An 18,797-nucleotide genomic window follows, 5' to 3' on the forward strand; every position below is an offset into this window, starting at 1 on the left:
ATTCTGTCGCTTTCTTTATGAAGGACTATAGTGGCTGTGGATGCGCTGCAGATTTCTTCCATTATGTTTATATAGGCTTCGTCGATGCCCTGATTCCACAGTGCCTGCATGACTGCTGATGTCTCCACCGAATCAAATGCCTTCTCGTAATCTATGAAGGCTATGTATATGGGTTGGTTGCATTCGCGCATTTCTCTATCACCTGATTGATAGTATGAATATGGTCTGTTGTTGAGAAGCCTGTACGAAATCCTGCCTGGTCCTTTGGTTGATTGAACTCTAATGTCTTATTATTTCTGTTAGCAATTACTTTTGTAAATAGCTTGTAGACAGCTGACAGTAAGCTGATGGGCCTATAATTTTTCAGGTCCTTGACGTCCCCTTTCTTATGGATCAAGGTGATGTTGGCATTCTTCCAAGATGTTGGCATCCTCCCCGTCGAGAGACACTTCGTATACAGGGTGGCCAGTTTTTCTGGGAGTAACATAGCCCAATGGGAAAAGGGAGTAACGTAGCCCAATAGGCGCGCGTGATGAGCGGACGGACACTGAAGGAGCAACCGCACTGGGATGCGCGCTTTCTGAAAACCAGTTAGTCTGCAAAGACAGCAGAGATCAACCATGCGGGAGATGCACGCCGTGTGCAGAGATACATTCCGTGTGCAAACCGTTGTCAATGGACCTAACCGTCCTCCTCCCTCTTGGGTCAGTCTTGCCACTTGCGTTCGTGGTGGCGTGTAGGCGGTGGTGTCACATTCGGAGAGTTCGATGATCTAAGAACTACGCTGCGGTGCCTTAGATATGCACATGCGCGTGGATCGGCCTGAGGTGCGGCGTTTACGTTTCGCCGCACCCATGAAGTCTGGAACTGGCCTGGACGCGTCACGACGCCGCGCTGCATATCTCCGGCGTAGTCAAGGCACTGCGTCGCCATCGGCTGGTAATGGCGGCCGAGAAGCCAGTAGGCCTTTCGGATCCTAGATTTCAATCTTGCTCTGGGCAGAAATCGGCACTGGATCCTTTCACAAGTAAGTGATAATTCTTTGTTCTACCGTACCTGTAGCGTGCGCGAAACGCATAGCGCTTGCCGGCAGCAGGCTTGATCGTATTGTATATCGCGCGTACGAAATGCACCGCGATGGCCGGCTTGGGCGTCAGCTCGCCTGTGCTTAGTGACCGCCTGTAAATTGGCCGCCATTGCCGTCGGCCGCCCACTCATCGAGTGTTCGCCGTGGTGATGAGCTGCGGACTCACGATATTGAGCAGAGGCTTCACCGCTTCGCGCTGCGACTCATTCGAAACGCATTGCGGAGGCCCGCAACGAGCTCAGTTGTATGTCGCGTGCTTGCAGTGCGCTGGCATGGACTGGCGGGGCTTTAGCTCGCCGGCTTTAGCTGTGCTTCGGAATTATGTGGAAACTGGTTGCCATTACCGTTGGCTTCCCCGTCGCTCGCTCGCAAGCAGCTCGCCGCCGTTCATGGCGGCGGCCCCGCGTGTGCTCGGAGGACTGCCGCTCGCTCGAGGTACTTGGTGAAATTGGTCGCCATCACCGTCGGCTTCCCCGTCGCTCGTCGCAAGCAGCCTGGCGCCGTTCGTGGCGGCGGCCCGGCGTTCGCTCACTCTTCTGCTCGAGGCTCGCTGGCGGCAGCGGTGGCTGACGGGCGTGCTCGAGCTATACGAAGCCGCTCGCAGGATACTCGCCGACTCGTTGGCGGCACGGTGGTTTCTGGCTCCTCGGCGTGATGGCTGCGGCTGCCGCACTTGAGCTGTTGCCCTATGTGGGTCGAAATGCGTCTTCCATGATGTATGACATCGCGGTGCAATTATTTGCATGCCATATTTTAGACATGAGGTCCGTTCGATTCACCTGCACCATTAGAACCAGTTCGCGAGGTGCTGAACGCTACCGTCCAATTCAGCGGTGTAGCCTAGCGGCCTCTGCGCACCGCCGTTCGTTTCAAGAAGTGCGAGAGAGGTGCAGCCTTGGTTCACGTTTTATCCCGCGTTTTCCTTCACCTCTGTTGGTGGTGGTGCCATACGGTGCCGGCGTGGTTCAGCGCTTCGGAAGCAGAGGGTTGCAGCAGACGGTTGAGCTTGTTCCTGTCGTTGCATATTCCCTGGTGCACCACAGATGGAAATTTCTTGCGGTTGAAGTACGAATGCGATGACTCCTCCGGCTTCTTAATCTCTATGTTGCAACCGTCCACACAGCCTATGGTGTTGCGCGGGCCTTTACCTTCACTCCTTGGCAAAAAGCCAGTCTTGATCTGTTCTTTCTCACGATTGTCTGGCCAAGAAACGACTTCTTCGCTTATGCTGTTTAAAAAATTCAATACGCGCTCAACATCGACGGTGTCGAAACGCTCCTGACACACGTCCTTGGCGAGGACGGAGGCCGGATTGCTCAGGGCGACGGGTTTGCATACAGGGCACCAGGTAAGCATGCATCTGTTTTGTCTGCGCATCTGTTTTGTCTGTCAACGTGAACGTTTCGAGCGCAAGTAAACCCATATATGCCCAGTGTCTTACATATAGGACGCTTCTTTGCTGCACTCTAACATCGCTATTTCTTTAGCTGATGACTAGTGAGTGCCACCTACAGCACATCAAGCAGGCCTCATTCTCAACGTGTGCAAACTTAGACATCACTTGCTTTTCATGCTGCCACGTGCTGACCACTTTCTCCGGGCAAACGCGTGGTTTGTGTGAATGACGTCATGTAGAGGAAGAAGTTCACGTGAAATGCTGACCGCTCTCTCCGGGCAAATGCGTGCTTTGTATGAAATACGTCATGGAGAAGAAGTGCAATGTCGGTGTGCACATTAAATGTTTCAAGGCTTACGACACCCGCACATAACACCCCGAATGCCCAGTGTACTATGTGTATAGGACGGCTTGAAAAACAGTGTTGCGTTTACCTGGCAGGAAATAAAGACGTTGTGCTTTCTTTTGAGAGCACAAGTACACTTTTTTTTCCGCGCGCCGCCGCCAACGTGATTGGCTTACTCGCATCACGTGACCTCTCGCCAAGCCACCCTAACCATATCCCTTCCAAGCGCTTTGGGTGCAGGCGCGTTGAATGCAGAGCGCGGCCGGACATTTAGCAGTACCACGGTCCCTAGAAGTACTGTGTCACTTTTTTAAACGCGTCATGCAGATGCCAGAGAGTAGCTCACCAGTAACCGAACGTTGCTGGTGAGCTACTCGGGGATTTTCGTATATTTTTGCATTCCGTGTGGGAAACATTAACGTCAAAGAGCGTCGTTGTACATGGCTGCATAGTTAGCCGCGGAATGAATTCACCCCCCTCGAAGAACACTCCTTTCTGCAGTGAACTACACAAACTTTGCTGGAAAAGCTCTCATGCAACAGGATACTTCACCTTTTCGGTTCGCTATGTTCAGTGATATTGAGAACTACAGACTACATACCTTTCTATTTGCTCCGCTGTTTATATCTCGATCTGTTGAACAGATTGTGCATGCATTTCGAGTTATAAGCGTGCCACGCACGAGAGCGAAATCGAAGACTTATTAAAATAATAACTGTTTACTGTATACCTTGAAGGCAATTGTCACATGATCATTTGGCACTGCGCAAAACTGAAGCGTGGAACTCTGTTGATAAACTTGGTATAAGGCAATGTTATTAAGCGTATTTTATTTTTATTTTTCAAAAAAGAATGTTGCTAGTGCTGCATTGCGCCGAGCGTGCCCTTACAATACTGTTTAGTGGGTGTGAAATGGTCACAACAACAAAAAAAAATTGCTTATCCTCTCACGCACTGAGGGAATCGATTTCATGCCAGCACTAGATCTATATACATACTGTATTGCAGTAGCATGCGCGTTAAAGATTTTCACGGATGTGGCATTTCTGATCAAAATAACATAAAGCACTGCGCCGAGGAAGTTTTAACAAGAGTGCGTTACGAAAAAAAAAAGTTGAAATTAAAAGCAGTGCAGAAACCGAACCCCAGCCGCTTGCGCGCTGGCAACGCCAAAAAAAAAAGCTGTCGGAACACAGCAAAATAAATGCAAATGCACTGCAACGTTGGGAATATTAAGGAGACAAAAAATAGGAAATGAAACAACTGAGTAGTGACGTCAATCATTTTTGATGGCATATTTTCTACGTATCTGTTTGGAAATGACAACGTATTCGCAAAATAGGATGCGCCCTACCTACCGCACGCCGATTCGCCCATGCGTTCGGCTGCTGGCGTTCCGAACCGAGACAAATACTACACGCACAACTTCCACTTACCGTACACACACCGCTTCTATTACAGATAGCACCAGCTGAACAGCAAGCATGGTGCGCAAGTAAGGTATGCGTCAGCGATCACTCGAAGGACGCAATGCTGAATGTTCTCGATGTTCGATAATGTTTTCGAATGCGCTATGAAGTGAACCTGAACGCTGACTGCAAAGCTAGCGCAAAACAATCAACATTCACCAAGTGTCGAAGTAAATGGCATCTCGCACGGTCATTACGCTAATGCAACTATGTCTACAGCTCTAGACCTTGCGAACACACCCGGCCGTGAAACGAAAACAGACCGATGAAGCCACGAAGGAAGTTCGCGAGCACATGGCAACATTCGCCGCACGTTTCATTAGCTTACCGAGCAGTCGATTCATGACTGTCGATGACTCGAAATCACTTCTGATATCCTTTTGAAGAAACACACACACATATTGCAGTTATGCCGAGCGTAACACGGCATCGAGGCGAAAAGATCGGTCACTTCTCAACACACGCTACCAACGCGCCGGACGGTCCGGAAGGGAAATGGCCGCCGCCGCTCAATGTTGCCCGCGTGCAGCCTACCTTTGCGGTACTCTGAAAATCTCCAGTGACTCTAGCACGGCGTAGGCCGGCGCTCCGCGCAGTGCCAGCGCACCTGGCGCGGCCGCGCATGGAAGAGTAGCGGCGCATGCGCAGAGGCACGCACGGGAGCGACTTCGCGTTGTGTGCAACAGAGCTGGACCATTGCCGTGGCGCCGCTTTTACCTGGCTGTAGTACAGCAAGAGCGGCGCGCTCGTGTGCGCCTGCGCCGCTTCGATTCGGTGCGCGGAAGCACCGGATGCAATGGCGCTACGCAGAGCGCGGCCACGCTGAGCCGTGTTCATCCTAAAAGTAGACGCCACTCTACATGCGGTCGTGCGTGAACGCACAGATGGAACCTGTTTGTTGCTCACAAACTGTCGTCTGTCTTGTTTGTCAACTTTTAAGTGACCGCTTATTACTCGCTCGTTTATCGCACTCAGGTGCGGACGAAATTACAGCTGTTTACAGGCAGGGCCTGGTACATAAAAACGATACTAATGTTGGTTCTTATTCTTTTTTTTTTTGAGAGTCGCGATATTTGAGTGTATTTCCGCGGCGATAAGGTGAAGATGGTTAGAGTGTTTCTTCTCCCGGTGCCGCACGAAGCGCGCTCGGGCTGGAGCCTATGATAGACAACGGATGTGATTCGTGTGTATTTTTTTAACGACTTCTTTTGGCAGATTTACTGCTTTAGCGAAGTTCTTGTTGTCGTTCGCAAAGCTAAGCAGCAAAATTAGGAGTTCAAGGAACACTACAGACAAGCGTAACAGCGTGGTTTTTTTTTTTCTTAGAAAGGAATTAATTATCTTGTATATCATTGCGCGATTTGTCGGACACGGTTCTTGACCTGACCACGTAAAAAATTCTCTTCCTGAGGTAGTGAGTGACAGTTATTCTACACACGAAGCGACAGAACTTTTTTTTAACTGTTCGGTTTTCAGATGGCATATCGTCTACAATGCACCCCGCTGTATTGCGGAAGTTGCAATGAACCCCAGGACAAGGATCCCGCCACGTTTTTAATTTAGTGTTTACTGAACGTTCGGGCTTTGCAAGGCCGGAGCGGAGCATAAATTAAATTTGTGATTCCGATTTCCCCGCTACGATTGACGCATTTCTCGTCCTTGCGAATACCGTTACATCAGCTGCAGCGATCACCGTGTTGAGCCGAGCTACGAGGCTAATGCCAGACCAGACACATCATATTAAAATATTGTTACGCGCGAAGGAGACCTAGACGTATACGACTGAAGGGGCCGTTTATTTGGTCACGAAGGTGAGCGCAGGAGCGGCCAGCAGGTTCAATATGCCAGCGTCGTCGTCTTCTCTCTAGCTGCCTCGTAGCGGCAAGCACGTTCACCGGCCAGCGTTTTCTTTGTCCACATGCGCAACGTTTCTCTCCTCGCAGACGAAGGCCACCGGACGAGTCAGTCGGGTTGTCGCGGCGTGAACAATTTCAAGCGGGCGACATGGACCACTTAAGTCTCGGCAGTTCGTCTACCACAGGTGACCTCTGTGAGTGTGGTGATAATAACAAATGGTCTATCGTATGTGGCTAAACACTTTTGGTATAACCCGCGTTTCCGTGTAGGAGTCCACAGCCAGACTAAATCACCGGGTCGATAGGTTGCCAGTTGGTAATGAATGTCGTGCCGTGCTTTCGCTCTCTCTTGAGATGCCAAGGTGCGTAATGGAACTATCATCAGCAAGGCAGAGGGTCTCGGCGACTGTGACGTTTTCGCGATTACAGAAAGGGAAAACAGTGTCGATTATGCGCCGGGGTGGCACGCTTATAACTCGAAATGCATGCACAATCTGTTCAACAGATCGAGATATAAACAGCGGAGCAAATAGAAAGGTATGTAGTCTGTAGTTCTCAATATCACTGAACATAACGAACCGAAAAGGTGAAGTATCCTGTTGCATGAGAGCTTTTCCAGCAAAGTTTGTGTAGTTCACTGCATAAAGGAGTGTTCTTCGAGGGGGGTGAATTCATTCCGCGGCTAACTATGCAGCCATGTACAACGACGCTCTTTGACGTTAATGTTTCCCACACGGAATGCAAAAATATACGAAATTCCCGGAGTAGCTCACCAGCAACGTTCGGTTACTGGTGAGCTACTCTCTGGCATCTGCATGACGCGTTTAAAAAAGTGACACAGTGCTTCTAGGGACCGTGGTACTGCTAAATGTCCGGCCGCGCTCTGCATTCAACGCGCCTGCACCCAAAGCGCTTGGAAGGGATATGGTGGCGAGAGGTCACGTGATGCGAGTAAGCCAATCACGTTGGCGGCGGCGCGCGGAAAACAGATGCGATACTCTGAAATTTTTCTAGTGACTCTACGCTGGCCTAGGGTGCCTTGATGCCCGCGCGCGCCGGCCTAAAGCCCCTCTTTACGTGGCCATGCTGCGCCATGCTGCGACGGCACTGTACAAGCGGTAGTCGGTGCGACAGCATAAACAAAATGTAAATGAAAAAAAAACAAGCTAGAAGATTACAGTCCAAGAAAAAAAGATCATTGTATCCCCGTAGGGTGCCAGCACTTGCTTGCCCTGCTAGAACGAGTCGAAATATTTGCGCGTTTTTTAAACAGAGAGACAGTGCCGAAAATATATGACCACTTGCGACACGTCCGCGGCGCCGTATATTAATGCCATGGACCCTCAACGGATCAGATCTTTTCAGGACGTCTCACAGACTCATTTCCGAGCTAGACTGCATTAACTTATGCGAAACTCAGTGCGCCAGAAGGAAAAAAAAAGCGACTGCAACTGCAGGAGCACGTATACCTGCCATATAAACGCGGAGCTTCGCACAAGCCAGTGGGTTGCCAGAACAGAGACGCTGCCGCCTGCGAGGCAATATGGCGGCGCCCACGAAAGAAAGGTCTATACCATCTTGGAGCGAAAGAAGGACACGATATGACAGCGCAAAACTCAAAAAGAAACGCTGAAAGGCGGAAAGAAGTAGCAAAGTCGGCATCTGGCTCTTTATATCCGAGTTTCGCGCGACAACATCGCGCCCTTCAGTAAGTACCAACTCGCCCACCTTTCCGTTATTCTGCAACATATGGCACCTCTGAAATACCGCTGTCAGTAGATGGAGCACAAGGGATTGCAAGAATGTCACCCTGCATTGAAAAATAAAATGCATTGTGAGTGTGTACAGCATATGCACCTTGTACTACAGCGCAAACACAATCGTAAACACGTTCCCGCTATTTATTGTGTCCTTGTGTGTTCGAGCACTAATACAACGTGAATACACACCTACTTCCCCAGACCCATTCGCTACAGTATATTGTTCATTAATGACCTGTACACTGCAGAAAATTTAGTGCCAGTGTAATGGCATGCATAATTAGTTGCGCAGGGAACAAACGACAACGGGAAAAAAGCTGACGCTATGGGCGCTACTGGTCTCCCTGTGCATCAAACAAAAAAAGGCGCAGACAGTGGTGAACCTTTTCTACAGCTGCTCCTGTTTTACGAGCTGGAAAAAATTGTTTATATATGGAGCACTTACTAGCTCTGTGACCAACCTAGGAGAACTATTGTGCTGTAATAACTGTCATATACGCAACAAGTGAAACCAACAGACAATAATAATAGCAAGTAATAACATCTTTATTAAGCGAAGGAAGGTTGATTTAATTGGCTGTTAGTTTCATTTAGCTCTGTATAACAAAGAAACTAGCCCTCGAACAACTACTTTCCTTTAATAACAATTATAGTTGTGTACTTGATCGGTAGTACATAGGTGTGTGCAAGTATTCGGAATTTCGAATAAGAATCGAATATTTGGATAATATATTAATTACTAGCATATTGGGCTAAAAAATGCGAAATCACGCTTTTTGGAATATTCGGACAAATTCGAACAAATGAAGACTTTTCAGTACTACGCATTCTTGTTTTTAAAGACATCACTAACATGTAATCGTTCTAAGCCTACTAAGGTTAAAACGTAATTGCGACGAATCGCCAACCCTGTCGCAGTGGCTCGCCATATGCCTACAGGCTGGCGCATGCCGCGATCACAATTTGTCGCGGAAAGATTAACCGCATCCCTCAACTCGTGATATGGCCGACGCCACGCAAAAGGTCTTTCGTCCTTTGGGAAAGCGAAAGGCCTATCAATAAGTCCGACTTCAGTGCCAATGCATGCGGCAACGCCATTACAGATAAACACCGGAAAGCATGAAAAACGCAGTTACGGCCATCTATGAACTTGGCAGTACGGCACAGCCCTATAGCCATAAGAAAGTTAAGCCATCTGCCACAGCGCTGTTGTATGCGTGCTGCACGGCTAGGTGACGAGCCAAACGCCCCTGGCCGCCATTGGCTGCCACCTTCGTTCCTTGTGATGAACCGCGAAGTGCGCGTCCGTCGCGGAAACTAAACAGCTGACCCTCGCGGCGTCAACCCAACAAAATACTTTCCACACCCGCGGCACCTGCGCTCTGATAGGAGAGGAGCGGGTACTAAGAATATTCTACAACAGGGGGTCGGCAACCTGAGGCCCGCGGGGCAGTATTATGTGGCCCCCCACACATCGTCGGGACCTCTTCTCCCCTCCTCTTTTCACTACCTATCTGAAGGCTGACATGGCAGCTCTGACCTCAAATGCGGTTAGACAAGAACCAAAATTGCCTGCAGTTGGCATTACAACGATTGTTTGTAAACTGCAATCTTAGGAGATGCGTGCTAAACACAAACGTGATTTCTATTCCAGTTTTGCACGTTATTGTTCGTTCCACGAATTCGTTCGGTTTGACTGCAAACCGTCGATAACGCTGAGTATATGGGCCGTCAAAATAAGTTGCGCCGCGCGCGATAGAGGCCGAAAGGGGAGGATCAACTGGTTGGAAAACGTGAAACTGCACGTGTCGAAGATCATGATGTGTGTGTGTGTGTGTGTGTGGGGGGGGGGGGGGAGCGACACCCGAAACAGCACAGTGCAGAGAAAACACGAACAAGCAGCGGCGGCGAGTGTTTCGTTTACTTAAGTTTTTTCAGATTTTTCTTGGTTCGTGTGCAGCTTAACAGGGGCGTGATGAGTCCCCAAGTAGCCCAAATGTCGACCCTGTTGCATTATATAACCTAGGTAGGTGTCCCGCTGCATTGTGCGAGCTCAGGCAGACATTCACTTACATCCGAGTATTACACACGCGCTTTGAGGTGTAGTGACAAAATGGCTGTGCGCAGCGGTCCACAGCCAAATGTAATATGATGCCCGTTACAGCCCCTGCCCGACACCGCGGACGGCGCACTTTCAACGCTGAAACGTTTCGCTTCACGAAGGCAGAGAACAAAGTGCGTGATTCGAAGCGCGGCCGGCGCGACAGCAAACAACGAAAGGACGAGAGTTCAGAAGAACGCGTGCTGCGCCTGCGCGAAGTTCGTCGCAGGCAGCAGCGGCCGCCAAGCTTCCCTGTTCTATTTAGCAGCGAACCGCTCCGTATATACAATGACATTTGACACAAGACACAAACGCTTACCACAACAACATAAAAGAAAAAACAGGTAGTACTCGCCTGGAACATTCGTGATGACAAGATCCCATACCGCCAACAATGCCGTCACAATGGCACGGCTGAATCTCGACGTATCCATTTTCGACAGCGTACAGCCACTTTCCCTGAGAAGACGCATGGCTAACGCGCAACGTAGGGGCGACATCTTAGATCACACCACGCGCATATCAATCACAGCTGCACAACATATCAGCATATCAATCACATCATCATCATCATCATCATCATCAGCCTGTCTACGCCCACTGCAGGGCAAAGGCCTCTCCCATGTTCCGCCAATCAACCCGGTCCTGTGCTTTCTGTTGCCACGTTATACCTGCAAACTTCTTAATCTCATCTACCCACCTAATTTTCTGCCTTCCCCTCAGGCGTTTGCCCTCTCTTGGAATCCAGTCAGTTACCCTTAATGACCACCGGTTATCCTGCCGACGTGCTACGTGGCCGGCCCACATCCATTTCTTCTTCTTAATTTCAACTATGATGTCCTTAACCCCCGTTTGTTCCCTGACCCACTCTGCTCTCTTCCTGTCTCTTAAGGTTACACCTATCATTTTCCTTTCCATCGCTCGCTGCGTCGTCCTCAATTTAAGTTGAACCCTCTTTGTAAGTCTCCAGGTTTCTGCTCCGTAGGTAAGTACCGGTAAGATGCAGCTGTTATATACCTTCCTCTTGAGAGATAGTGGTAGACTACTATTCATGATTTGATAATGCTTGCCAAATGAACCCCATCCCATCCTTATTCTTCTAGTTATTTCACTCTCATGGTTCGGCTCCGCGGTTACTACCTGTCCTAAGTAGACGTACTCCTTTACAACTTCCAGCGTCTCGCCACCTATCGCGAAGCGCTGTTCTCTGCCAAGATTGTTCCACATTACTTTAGTTTTATGCATATTAATTTTCAGACCTATTCTTCTACTTTCCGTATCCAGTTCAGTAATCATGAGCTGTAATTCGTCTCCCGCGTTACTCATCAATGCAATGTCATCAGCGAATCGCAGGTTACTGAGATATTCTCCATTAACTCTTATCCCTAATTCTTCCCAATCTAGGGCCCTGAAAACCTCCTGTAAACACGCGGTGAATAGCATTGGAGAGATCGTGTCTCCCTGTCGTACGCCCTTCTTTATTGAGATTCTGTCGCTTTCTTTATGAAGGACTATAGTGGCTGTGGATGCGCTGTAGATTTCTTCCATTATGTTTATATAGGCTTCGTCGATGCCCTGATTCCGCAGTGCTTGCATGACTGCTGATGTCTCTACCAATCACAGCTGCACAACAACTTGTAGGTTTGGGCGAGTCGGTTCATGATGCGAAACTAGAAGCAGGGCGAAAAAAACGACGACAAAAATAGGAACACACACAACAGCGCTAGTCCTGTTGTGTGTGTTCCTATTTTTGTCGTCGTTTTTTTCGCGCTGCTTCTAGTTTTCGCCCCAAACTATACCGCACGACGACGCAGAACCACAGCCAAGCGCGAACGAAGCACAGCGCGGCCGGCGCGGCTTCCCTTGGCGCCCTGGCTTCCAGGCTAAGAGCACCCCACGTGATTCTACGCGCCATCACGTGACTGCCGATTGTTCAGGAGCAACGTTACTAGCTACCTTTTTCAGTTTGCAAACTGGGGCGCCGCGGGTGTCACCCTTCCCTGTACCGCCGAGAGGCGGCGCGCTCGTCGCTTTTTGACTGGTCTGACGGCCGGCGAAGGGTGCCTCTGGCCATTTGTTCCCGACGCTGCTGCTGCTACAGCAGGTGTGAGTTGGGTGCTTCTTTGTTGCGTGCAAGTGTGTTCCGTAGCCATCGCTGTCCCTGTGAGTCCCAGCGAGATCCAAATCGACGCAGCTCGCTCAGTGTGTGCTCCCGTTGCAACTTACTACGGTTACCGTGCCCCACGTGGTGACCGGCTTGGCGCCGGCGCGTCAGCGCTGATGTGATCTTGTGCCGGGTGCGAGCTACATCTCTCATATGTGTCATGTGACGGTTGTTAAATGTGATAAAACATGCCTCGCTGCTTTGTGACTGGCTGCCGAAGCGGCTATGATTCAACGAGATCCGCGGACGAAAAAAGACATTTTTTCAAGCCGCCCACTGACGACGTGCGCCTTCAAGAGTGGCAACGCGCAATACCCAGATTAGACAAGGAGCTGTCACGCTCTTGTGCTGTTTGTGACCTGCACTTTCAGGAGGACGATATTGTGAAGGACTACGTGCACAAAGTTCATGGTGACGTTGTTGTCATACCACGTGGTAAGTGGGCTCTTAAGGAAGATGCTGTGCCGCGCATTTTTCCCAATTGCCCCAAGTACTTGTCGAAGCCAGCGCGAAAACGCAAGGCCCCAACAGTGCGTACACCTACTCGGCCTAAGCGCAAAAAAGATAAAACGGACACTGACCAAGAAGCTGCGACACCGGACTTCGGCGTCCCTAACGATAGCAGTGCTGGCAGTGAAAACAGTGTTACGCTAGAGAACAACACACAGCTCTTCAGCGAGTTGTCTGACATAGCAGCAGCAGGCCAACGGATCCAGGGTTGGTCGCTCGAGGTTGTTGGCACTACAATCGTGTTGTACAAGCTGGCAATGCGAGAAGAAATTCCAGAGATCGACAGGGCTGTGGTAGTGTCGAAACGCCTGACCTTGTCTGTCAGTGCCAAGGGGCAACTTGTTACATCAGCTGTGTATAGTACTGGTGCGGGAATTGAATTGAAATCGTGCGATGATTTAAAGTGCCTACTTTCACGCATTGAAAGGCTGAATATTTGTGAAGGTTGCCCTGCTTATAATTACCCGCACGTCTTGTCATCATCTGTGGCCGTTAAAAATGGGGAAACATGGCATCGCAAATCGTGCACAGTTCTATGTCTGACAGCAGTATGTCGGGAATGCAGCAGTCTGTCCAAGTTGTTTTCACGGCGGCGCAAGACAAGCAACAGCTTGCAATCTAAGAGTACCAAAGTGAAGTCTCTGCGTCGAAGGGCAATACGAGCGACGATTCAGAGAGAAAAGCTGAAGAAAGAGATAGCCACCGTGAAAAAACAACTCAAGAATGTTACAGAGGAGAGGATGGAACGTGCACTTGACATTCTTCCAGCCAAACAGCAGCTGGCTTTCAAGAATGCTTTTCAGGTAGCAAAGGCAAAGGCAAAAAATGGGAAGCGATACACAGAAGAATGGCTGATGACATGCCTTCTGCTGCAGATTTCAAGTCCTAAAGCTTACAAGCTGTTATCTGATATGCATGTTTTGCCTCTTCCTACAAGAGCACGCCTTCGTCAGATTATTAGTGGCATTCCCTGCAGATATGGCTTTAATGAGGTATCGCTGAAGAGCATCCAAGAGCATTTTCAGAAGAAGAGCCATCTTCAAAGGTGCGGTGTTCTGTTGCTTGATGAGGTAAAGCTCAAGCAATCTGTTGCTTTCAACAAAACATCATATAAGATGGATGGCTTCGTTGACTATGGCGATGTGACAAATGTCACCACTGACCAACTCGCTGACCACGCACTCGTGTTCATGTTTGTTCCACTATTTGAGAGCTGGGTTCAACCCATAGCGTCTTTTGCCACAAAAGGTGCTGCACCTGGACGGATCCTTGCACAGCTCCTTTTGAGTGCCGTGTTGCAGCTTCACAAGCATAATGCTTCAGTGCTTGTGGTTGTAAGCGATGGAGCTGGTAATAACCGCTCAATGTGGACAAACCTGGGTATATCAGGAGACATGATGTCACCATGCAACAGCATCGAGCATCCTTGGGGACCCTCACAGAAGATCTTCTTTATCTGTGACGTCCCGCACATAGTCAAGTGCATCAGAAATCACCTGAAAAAGCACACCTATGGAATGGTAAGAGTAAATCTGTGCATTTAGTTGCAACCAAATACTAAAAACGTTCTGTTTCTTTCAGGCTGGGGATCATCAGATAAATTTCGCACATTATGTTGCCCTGTACGAAGCTGAGAAGTGCAAACATACAAGAGTCGTGCCAAAACTGACAAAAGCACATGTTGCCCCAGACAACCTTCAGAAGATGAGTGTCCGACTTGCTACACAGGTGGTACCTTTAAAGACAGCGTAGGCTTGTTTGGGTTATTTTTCAACTAACTTATCAATCCACTTTTTTTACAGCTGTTCAGCCGCGGAACGGCTATTGGCATCCGAATATACAGAGAAGCCGGTACTGAAGGCCTGAGGGGCTCTGAGGGAACCGAAGTATTCACCAGACACCTGAATGACCTGTTCGATGCTTTGAACATAAAGCTACCCGAAAGAGGCATCAAACGCCACTCAAAGGAAATACAGGCAAGTTCTGGTTCATCTTCATACGTGTTGATGCTTATAGTGTGCGGATATTTTACCTCATTCATTCAGGTCATCAAGGACTTCTTGGAAATGCTGAATTCCACAGAAAAGAACTCCGTGGAGCAAGGTCTCAAGCTCTTTGCATCGCAACAAACCACTCAATCTCTGCGTGTTACCTTGATGTCAACGCTTGAAGTCATCGAGTTCTTGCTGGATGAGGGCGCACACTATGTTTTGACAGCAAAATTGAACCAGGATCCCTTGGAGGTGAGCATGTGATTGCTGGTGCTTTGAGTGTTGTGCTATAAGTAATGAAGTTGGTTGTAGTTTAACAAACTTCCTGTTTTCCAGCGCCACTTCGGACTTGTTCGTTCATTCGGAGGAGATGAATCTCACCCTACCGTGGTCAACTTTACTCAGATCTTCCGCCTTCTCAGTTTGTACACACCTATAAAGACCGCAATGCGCGGCAGTGTGCAAGGTGTACCAGGGAATGTGCTTGCCAGCGTACAGGACACATTGCGGACAACAAGAGAAGTTCAGCGCACCAAACATGCTTGCTTGCGGAAATTTATAGAGAAAAAACTGCTAAGAATTGTATGTGAAACATCCGGAGAGTCGGGAGAGCAGATTGACGACCACTCTTACTTCAAAGGAGAAGTGGACGACGCTATTGTGTACTACATGAGTGGATATGTAGTGTACAAATTTCAAAAGCATACAGCATGCCTTCTGTGCTTAGAAGATATAAGCAGTGCAGAGCCCGTAGTTGGCTCTGATGCATATCTGACGACTTATAGAAGTTTCGAGGAAGGCTGCATGAAGCATCCAACAGCTAAAATGTTAAGTGTAATGAGAGTTGTGAATGATGTTGTTTCTTCAACATTAGATGAGGCTGGTGCTTGTGAAACCATCTTTTGGAAGGTGCTGGAAGAGCTTGAAAAGTGCAGCATTGCTCGCTTGGGCTGTTCAGAGCATGTAACAACATTCACTTGCCAAATATTGAACTTTGTCATTGTGACGAGAATGCATTTCTTCTCCAGGGATTTCAACCACAAGTTAGAAAGCAAGGAAAAGGTGGCTGTAGCGAACAAAAAAGCACGTCTCCTGTAACTCTGGCTGTTGCCCTTGAAAAAAAAAAGTGGCTTTCAGTTTGTCGCAGCGTTCAATAAATTGTGTTTAATTTCACTTTTTCTGTTCTCGATATCTTTCGCATTTTATAGCCTTAAAAAAGGCAAGCTTTTATTCAAGTAGTTCGGTATCTATCTTTGGAAAAAATATTCGAATCGTAGGAATGAGTGATCTGGAAAGAACGAGTGGTTATGGGCTTTACACTTAATCACCGGTGGCATCAGATCGCTGCGTTGTGTGGCTCATCGTATCAGAATATCTAAGGTTCTACGGGCCAAAACCACGATATGATTGTGAGGCACGTCGTAGTGAAAGGCTTCGGAAATTTCGTTCAACTGGGGTTGCCCTAACCTGCACCTGAATCGAAGTGCATAGCCCTCTAGCATTTAGCCTTAATGCTATGGCCCACTGTCAACAATTTTTTAACATATATAATAGAATTTTAAAGAGCAGGAACGCAATAGAGCTGAATGAACAGAAGTCCCGCAAGATTCAGGCACCGCACTCGCGTCTCTGCCGTGTGGCACCGGCTCAATTGCTGCTTTATTTGAGCTCTCGTAACTACCTTCGCTCACAATCTAGGAAAATAACTCCCCTTACAAAATATTAACTGCGTAAATACCGTTTAACACTGTGCGCAGGCTCTGTTACGATGCGGCGACCGGTCGGATGGATGGATGCTATGAGCGTCCCCTTTAAAACGGGGCGGTGACATGTCTGCCACCAGGCTATGACCTTATTTTTCCCCCATTATTTATTTTTGTTCTTTATCTCTACTTTTCTGCCACCAATACTCTAACCGTCTCTTACTTATTTCTATCGCGGACGTGTTCAGCTTTCCATTGTTGTCCCTAAAACCCAAGGCTTCATGTAGACTCGTGCCCACACGTATACCTGGGTGAATATCGCCACATTCAATCAGTACATGTTCCATCGTTTCCTTAGTTCCCCCGCAGCATGTACATTGTTCTTCTTCGTTACTAAATCTCGCTTTATAACTACGCGTTCTAAGGCAGCCCGACCTTGCTTCAAACAGTAAAGCGCTTCCCCTTGAATTATCATAAAACCTTTCCCTCCTTATTTCGTTTCTTCCTTTTCGGTAGTTACTCAGAGCCGGCTTCTTTTCCATCGCTGTCATCCAATAAGTCCTCTCCGCCTCTCTGACCTTCCGCTTAATGCTCCTTGTTGCCATATCGCCCGCACTGCCAGCCGTATATTTACTGGTGAGCCTCCTAGTTCTTTTTCTCCACTGCGTGTCAACGCTTTTTCTATACAAATACCTGAAAACCTTCTCTGCCCATCTACTCTCCTTCATTTTCCTCAGCCTCTCTTCGAATCTCATTTTGCTCTGCGCTTCCCTCACTTCAAAGCCTGTCCATCCCATATCACCCTTTACCGCCTCATTTGTCGTCTTCCCGTGAGCGCCCAACGCGAGGCGGCCCACCGTCCTTTGATTTACATCCATTCCTGATTGCACCTCTGACTTCATGCACACCACTGAGTTCCCAAATGTAAGCCCCGGAACCATCACACCCTTCCACAGCCCTCGAAGCACCTCGTACCTATTGTATCCCCATAAAGCTCTGTGCTTCATAATTGCAGCATTCCTCTTTCCCTTTGCTACCGATGCTTTCTCTTGTACCTCCATATATCTATCCCCCTCATTTACCCATACTCCGAGGTTCTTGTACTCGCTTACCCTCGGTATTTTTCGGCCCTGTATTAATACTGTATGGTCTCCGTGATCATTGAATACCATCAATCCACATTTTGTTGCACTAAATCCTAGTCCTAGAGCCTCACACTCCCTTCCGCATATATCTGCCAGTCGCTGTATATCATCTTGACTGTCCGCAAATAAGACAATATCATCAGCATAAAATAGACCTGGAAGCTTCTGCTCAACCATCGCTCCGACCTGTTTGTGTGACAAATTAAATCCAATGTTGCTACCTTCTAGCGCTTTTTCCATTCTCGCCATGTACAGCATGATGTCCAAAGGCGTCGGAAGCGCCATCTAGGGAGCGGGAAACGAAAGGGGCCGCGTTTCGCCGCCGCATTCCGGTGGAGTTTGCAAACTGAAAAAGGTATCTAGTAACGTTGGTTCAGGAGCAAAGGAGGGAGCGCACAGCTAGAGCACAGCCTTGGCTTGCGAGATGGACGGTGCGCTATCTTGGAGGCGATGGCATAATGTGTAAGAATGGCAGAATGGGCGTGTCGGTTTAGCATATTTGAAGTGTAAGGTGCGGCAACGACAACGGACAGTACACACACACTTGTGACAGCGCGTGATGGGCATATAAACTGTGCTGTTTTCGAAATAAACATTGTTGAAAGTGGCGCTCTGTGTGTGTACCTTACACTTCAAATACTATGTCATAGCGTGCGCAGTTCTCGCTCTCTCCCGTAGTTGCCGTAGTATTCGTCTTTTCTCAACCTTGAACGGTGGGATAGGAGTTGGCAGTGCGTGCGTCGTGCCGCGCATTCAGGGATCATTGGGTTTACAGCATATGACTTACACTTATTGCGATGCCCTAAGTTTTACGAGCATGCGCGGTCATGCACGCGCTGCGCTAAATCGGCGAAGCATGTGAGGCGACATGTATACATGGATGGAGTTCGCGGTGTCCTAGGAACTCTCTGGTCCAAAGGTGTGCGCACGAGGGGAGCAGGGAAGGGGGTGGCGGCCGCTTTCCCAAGTAATCTGTAAGGGGCCGCCAATTCTGCCTCATACATTTACTCTGTCGAACCTCTCACGTCATCATTAATGCGCAGGGTTATGGCTGCGCATGCTATTCGACAATAATGTCAACCGAGGACCTTCAATGGTGAATACGAAGCACAGTTTACCTCCTACCTTTGCCCCCGGTGGTCGTCGGGAGAAGCACGCCATCGCTTCATTTGCATTTTTGCATCCATAGTTGAGCTTCTTTTGTTCCTTTCGGACTCGACAAAGTGCAAAGGCGGGGGGGGGGGGGCTGCTGCAGAGAGACTTGCCCCT

The 18,797-nt window shown here is 48.8% G+C and overlaps 2 protein-coding genes across 2 annotated transcripts in view; both read left to right on the plus strand.

The window, feature by feature from the left end:
* Nucleotides 1–12,142: 12,142 nt before the first annotated feature.
* On the plus strand, nucleotides 12,143–14,371 carry LOC119379516 (uncharacterized). The gene has a single exon (XM_037648816.2). The coding sequence runs from the start codon at nucleotides 12,368–12,370 to the stop codon at nucleotides 14,231–14,233; it is 1,866 nt and encodes a 621-aa protein (XP_037504744.1). The 5' UTR covers nucleotides 12,143–12,367; the 3' UTR covers nucleotides 14,234–14,371.
* LOC119379517 (uncharacterized) overlaps nucleotides 14,352–18,797 on the plus strand; it is a 44,624-nt gene continuing 40,178 nt past the window's right edge. The window contains exons 1-4 of the mRNA XM_037648817.2: nucleotides 14,352–14,417; nucleotides 14,492–14,665; nucleotides 14,735–14,932; nucleotides 15,017–15,262. Of these exons, the coding sequence (XP_037504745.2) occupies nucleotides 14,394–14,417; nucleotides 14,492–14,665; nucleotides 14,735–14,932; nucleotides 15,017–15,262 (642 nt within the window). The 5' untranslated portion in view covers nucleotides 14,352–14,393. The remainder of the gene's footprint in view (nucleotides 14,418–14,491; nucleotides 14,666–14,734; nucleotides 14,933–15,016; nucleotides 15,263–18,797) is intronic.

Source organism: Rhipicephalus sanguineus, chromosome 1 (genome assembly GCF_013339695.2).
Source record: "Rhipicephalus sanguineus isolate Rsan-2018 chromosome 1, BIME_Rsan_1.4, whole genome shotgun sequence".
Taxonomy (NCBI): domain Eukaryota; kingdom Metazoa; phylum Arthropoda; class Arachnida; order Ixodida; family Ixodidae; genus Rhipicephalus; species Rhipicephalus sanguineus.

Excerpts from the sequence above, each read along its gene's own strand:
- LOC119379516 (XM_037648816.2), top strand. The coding sequence starts at position 12,368 with ATGCCTCGCTGCTTTGTGACTGGCTGCCGAAGCGGCTATGATTCAACG.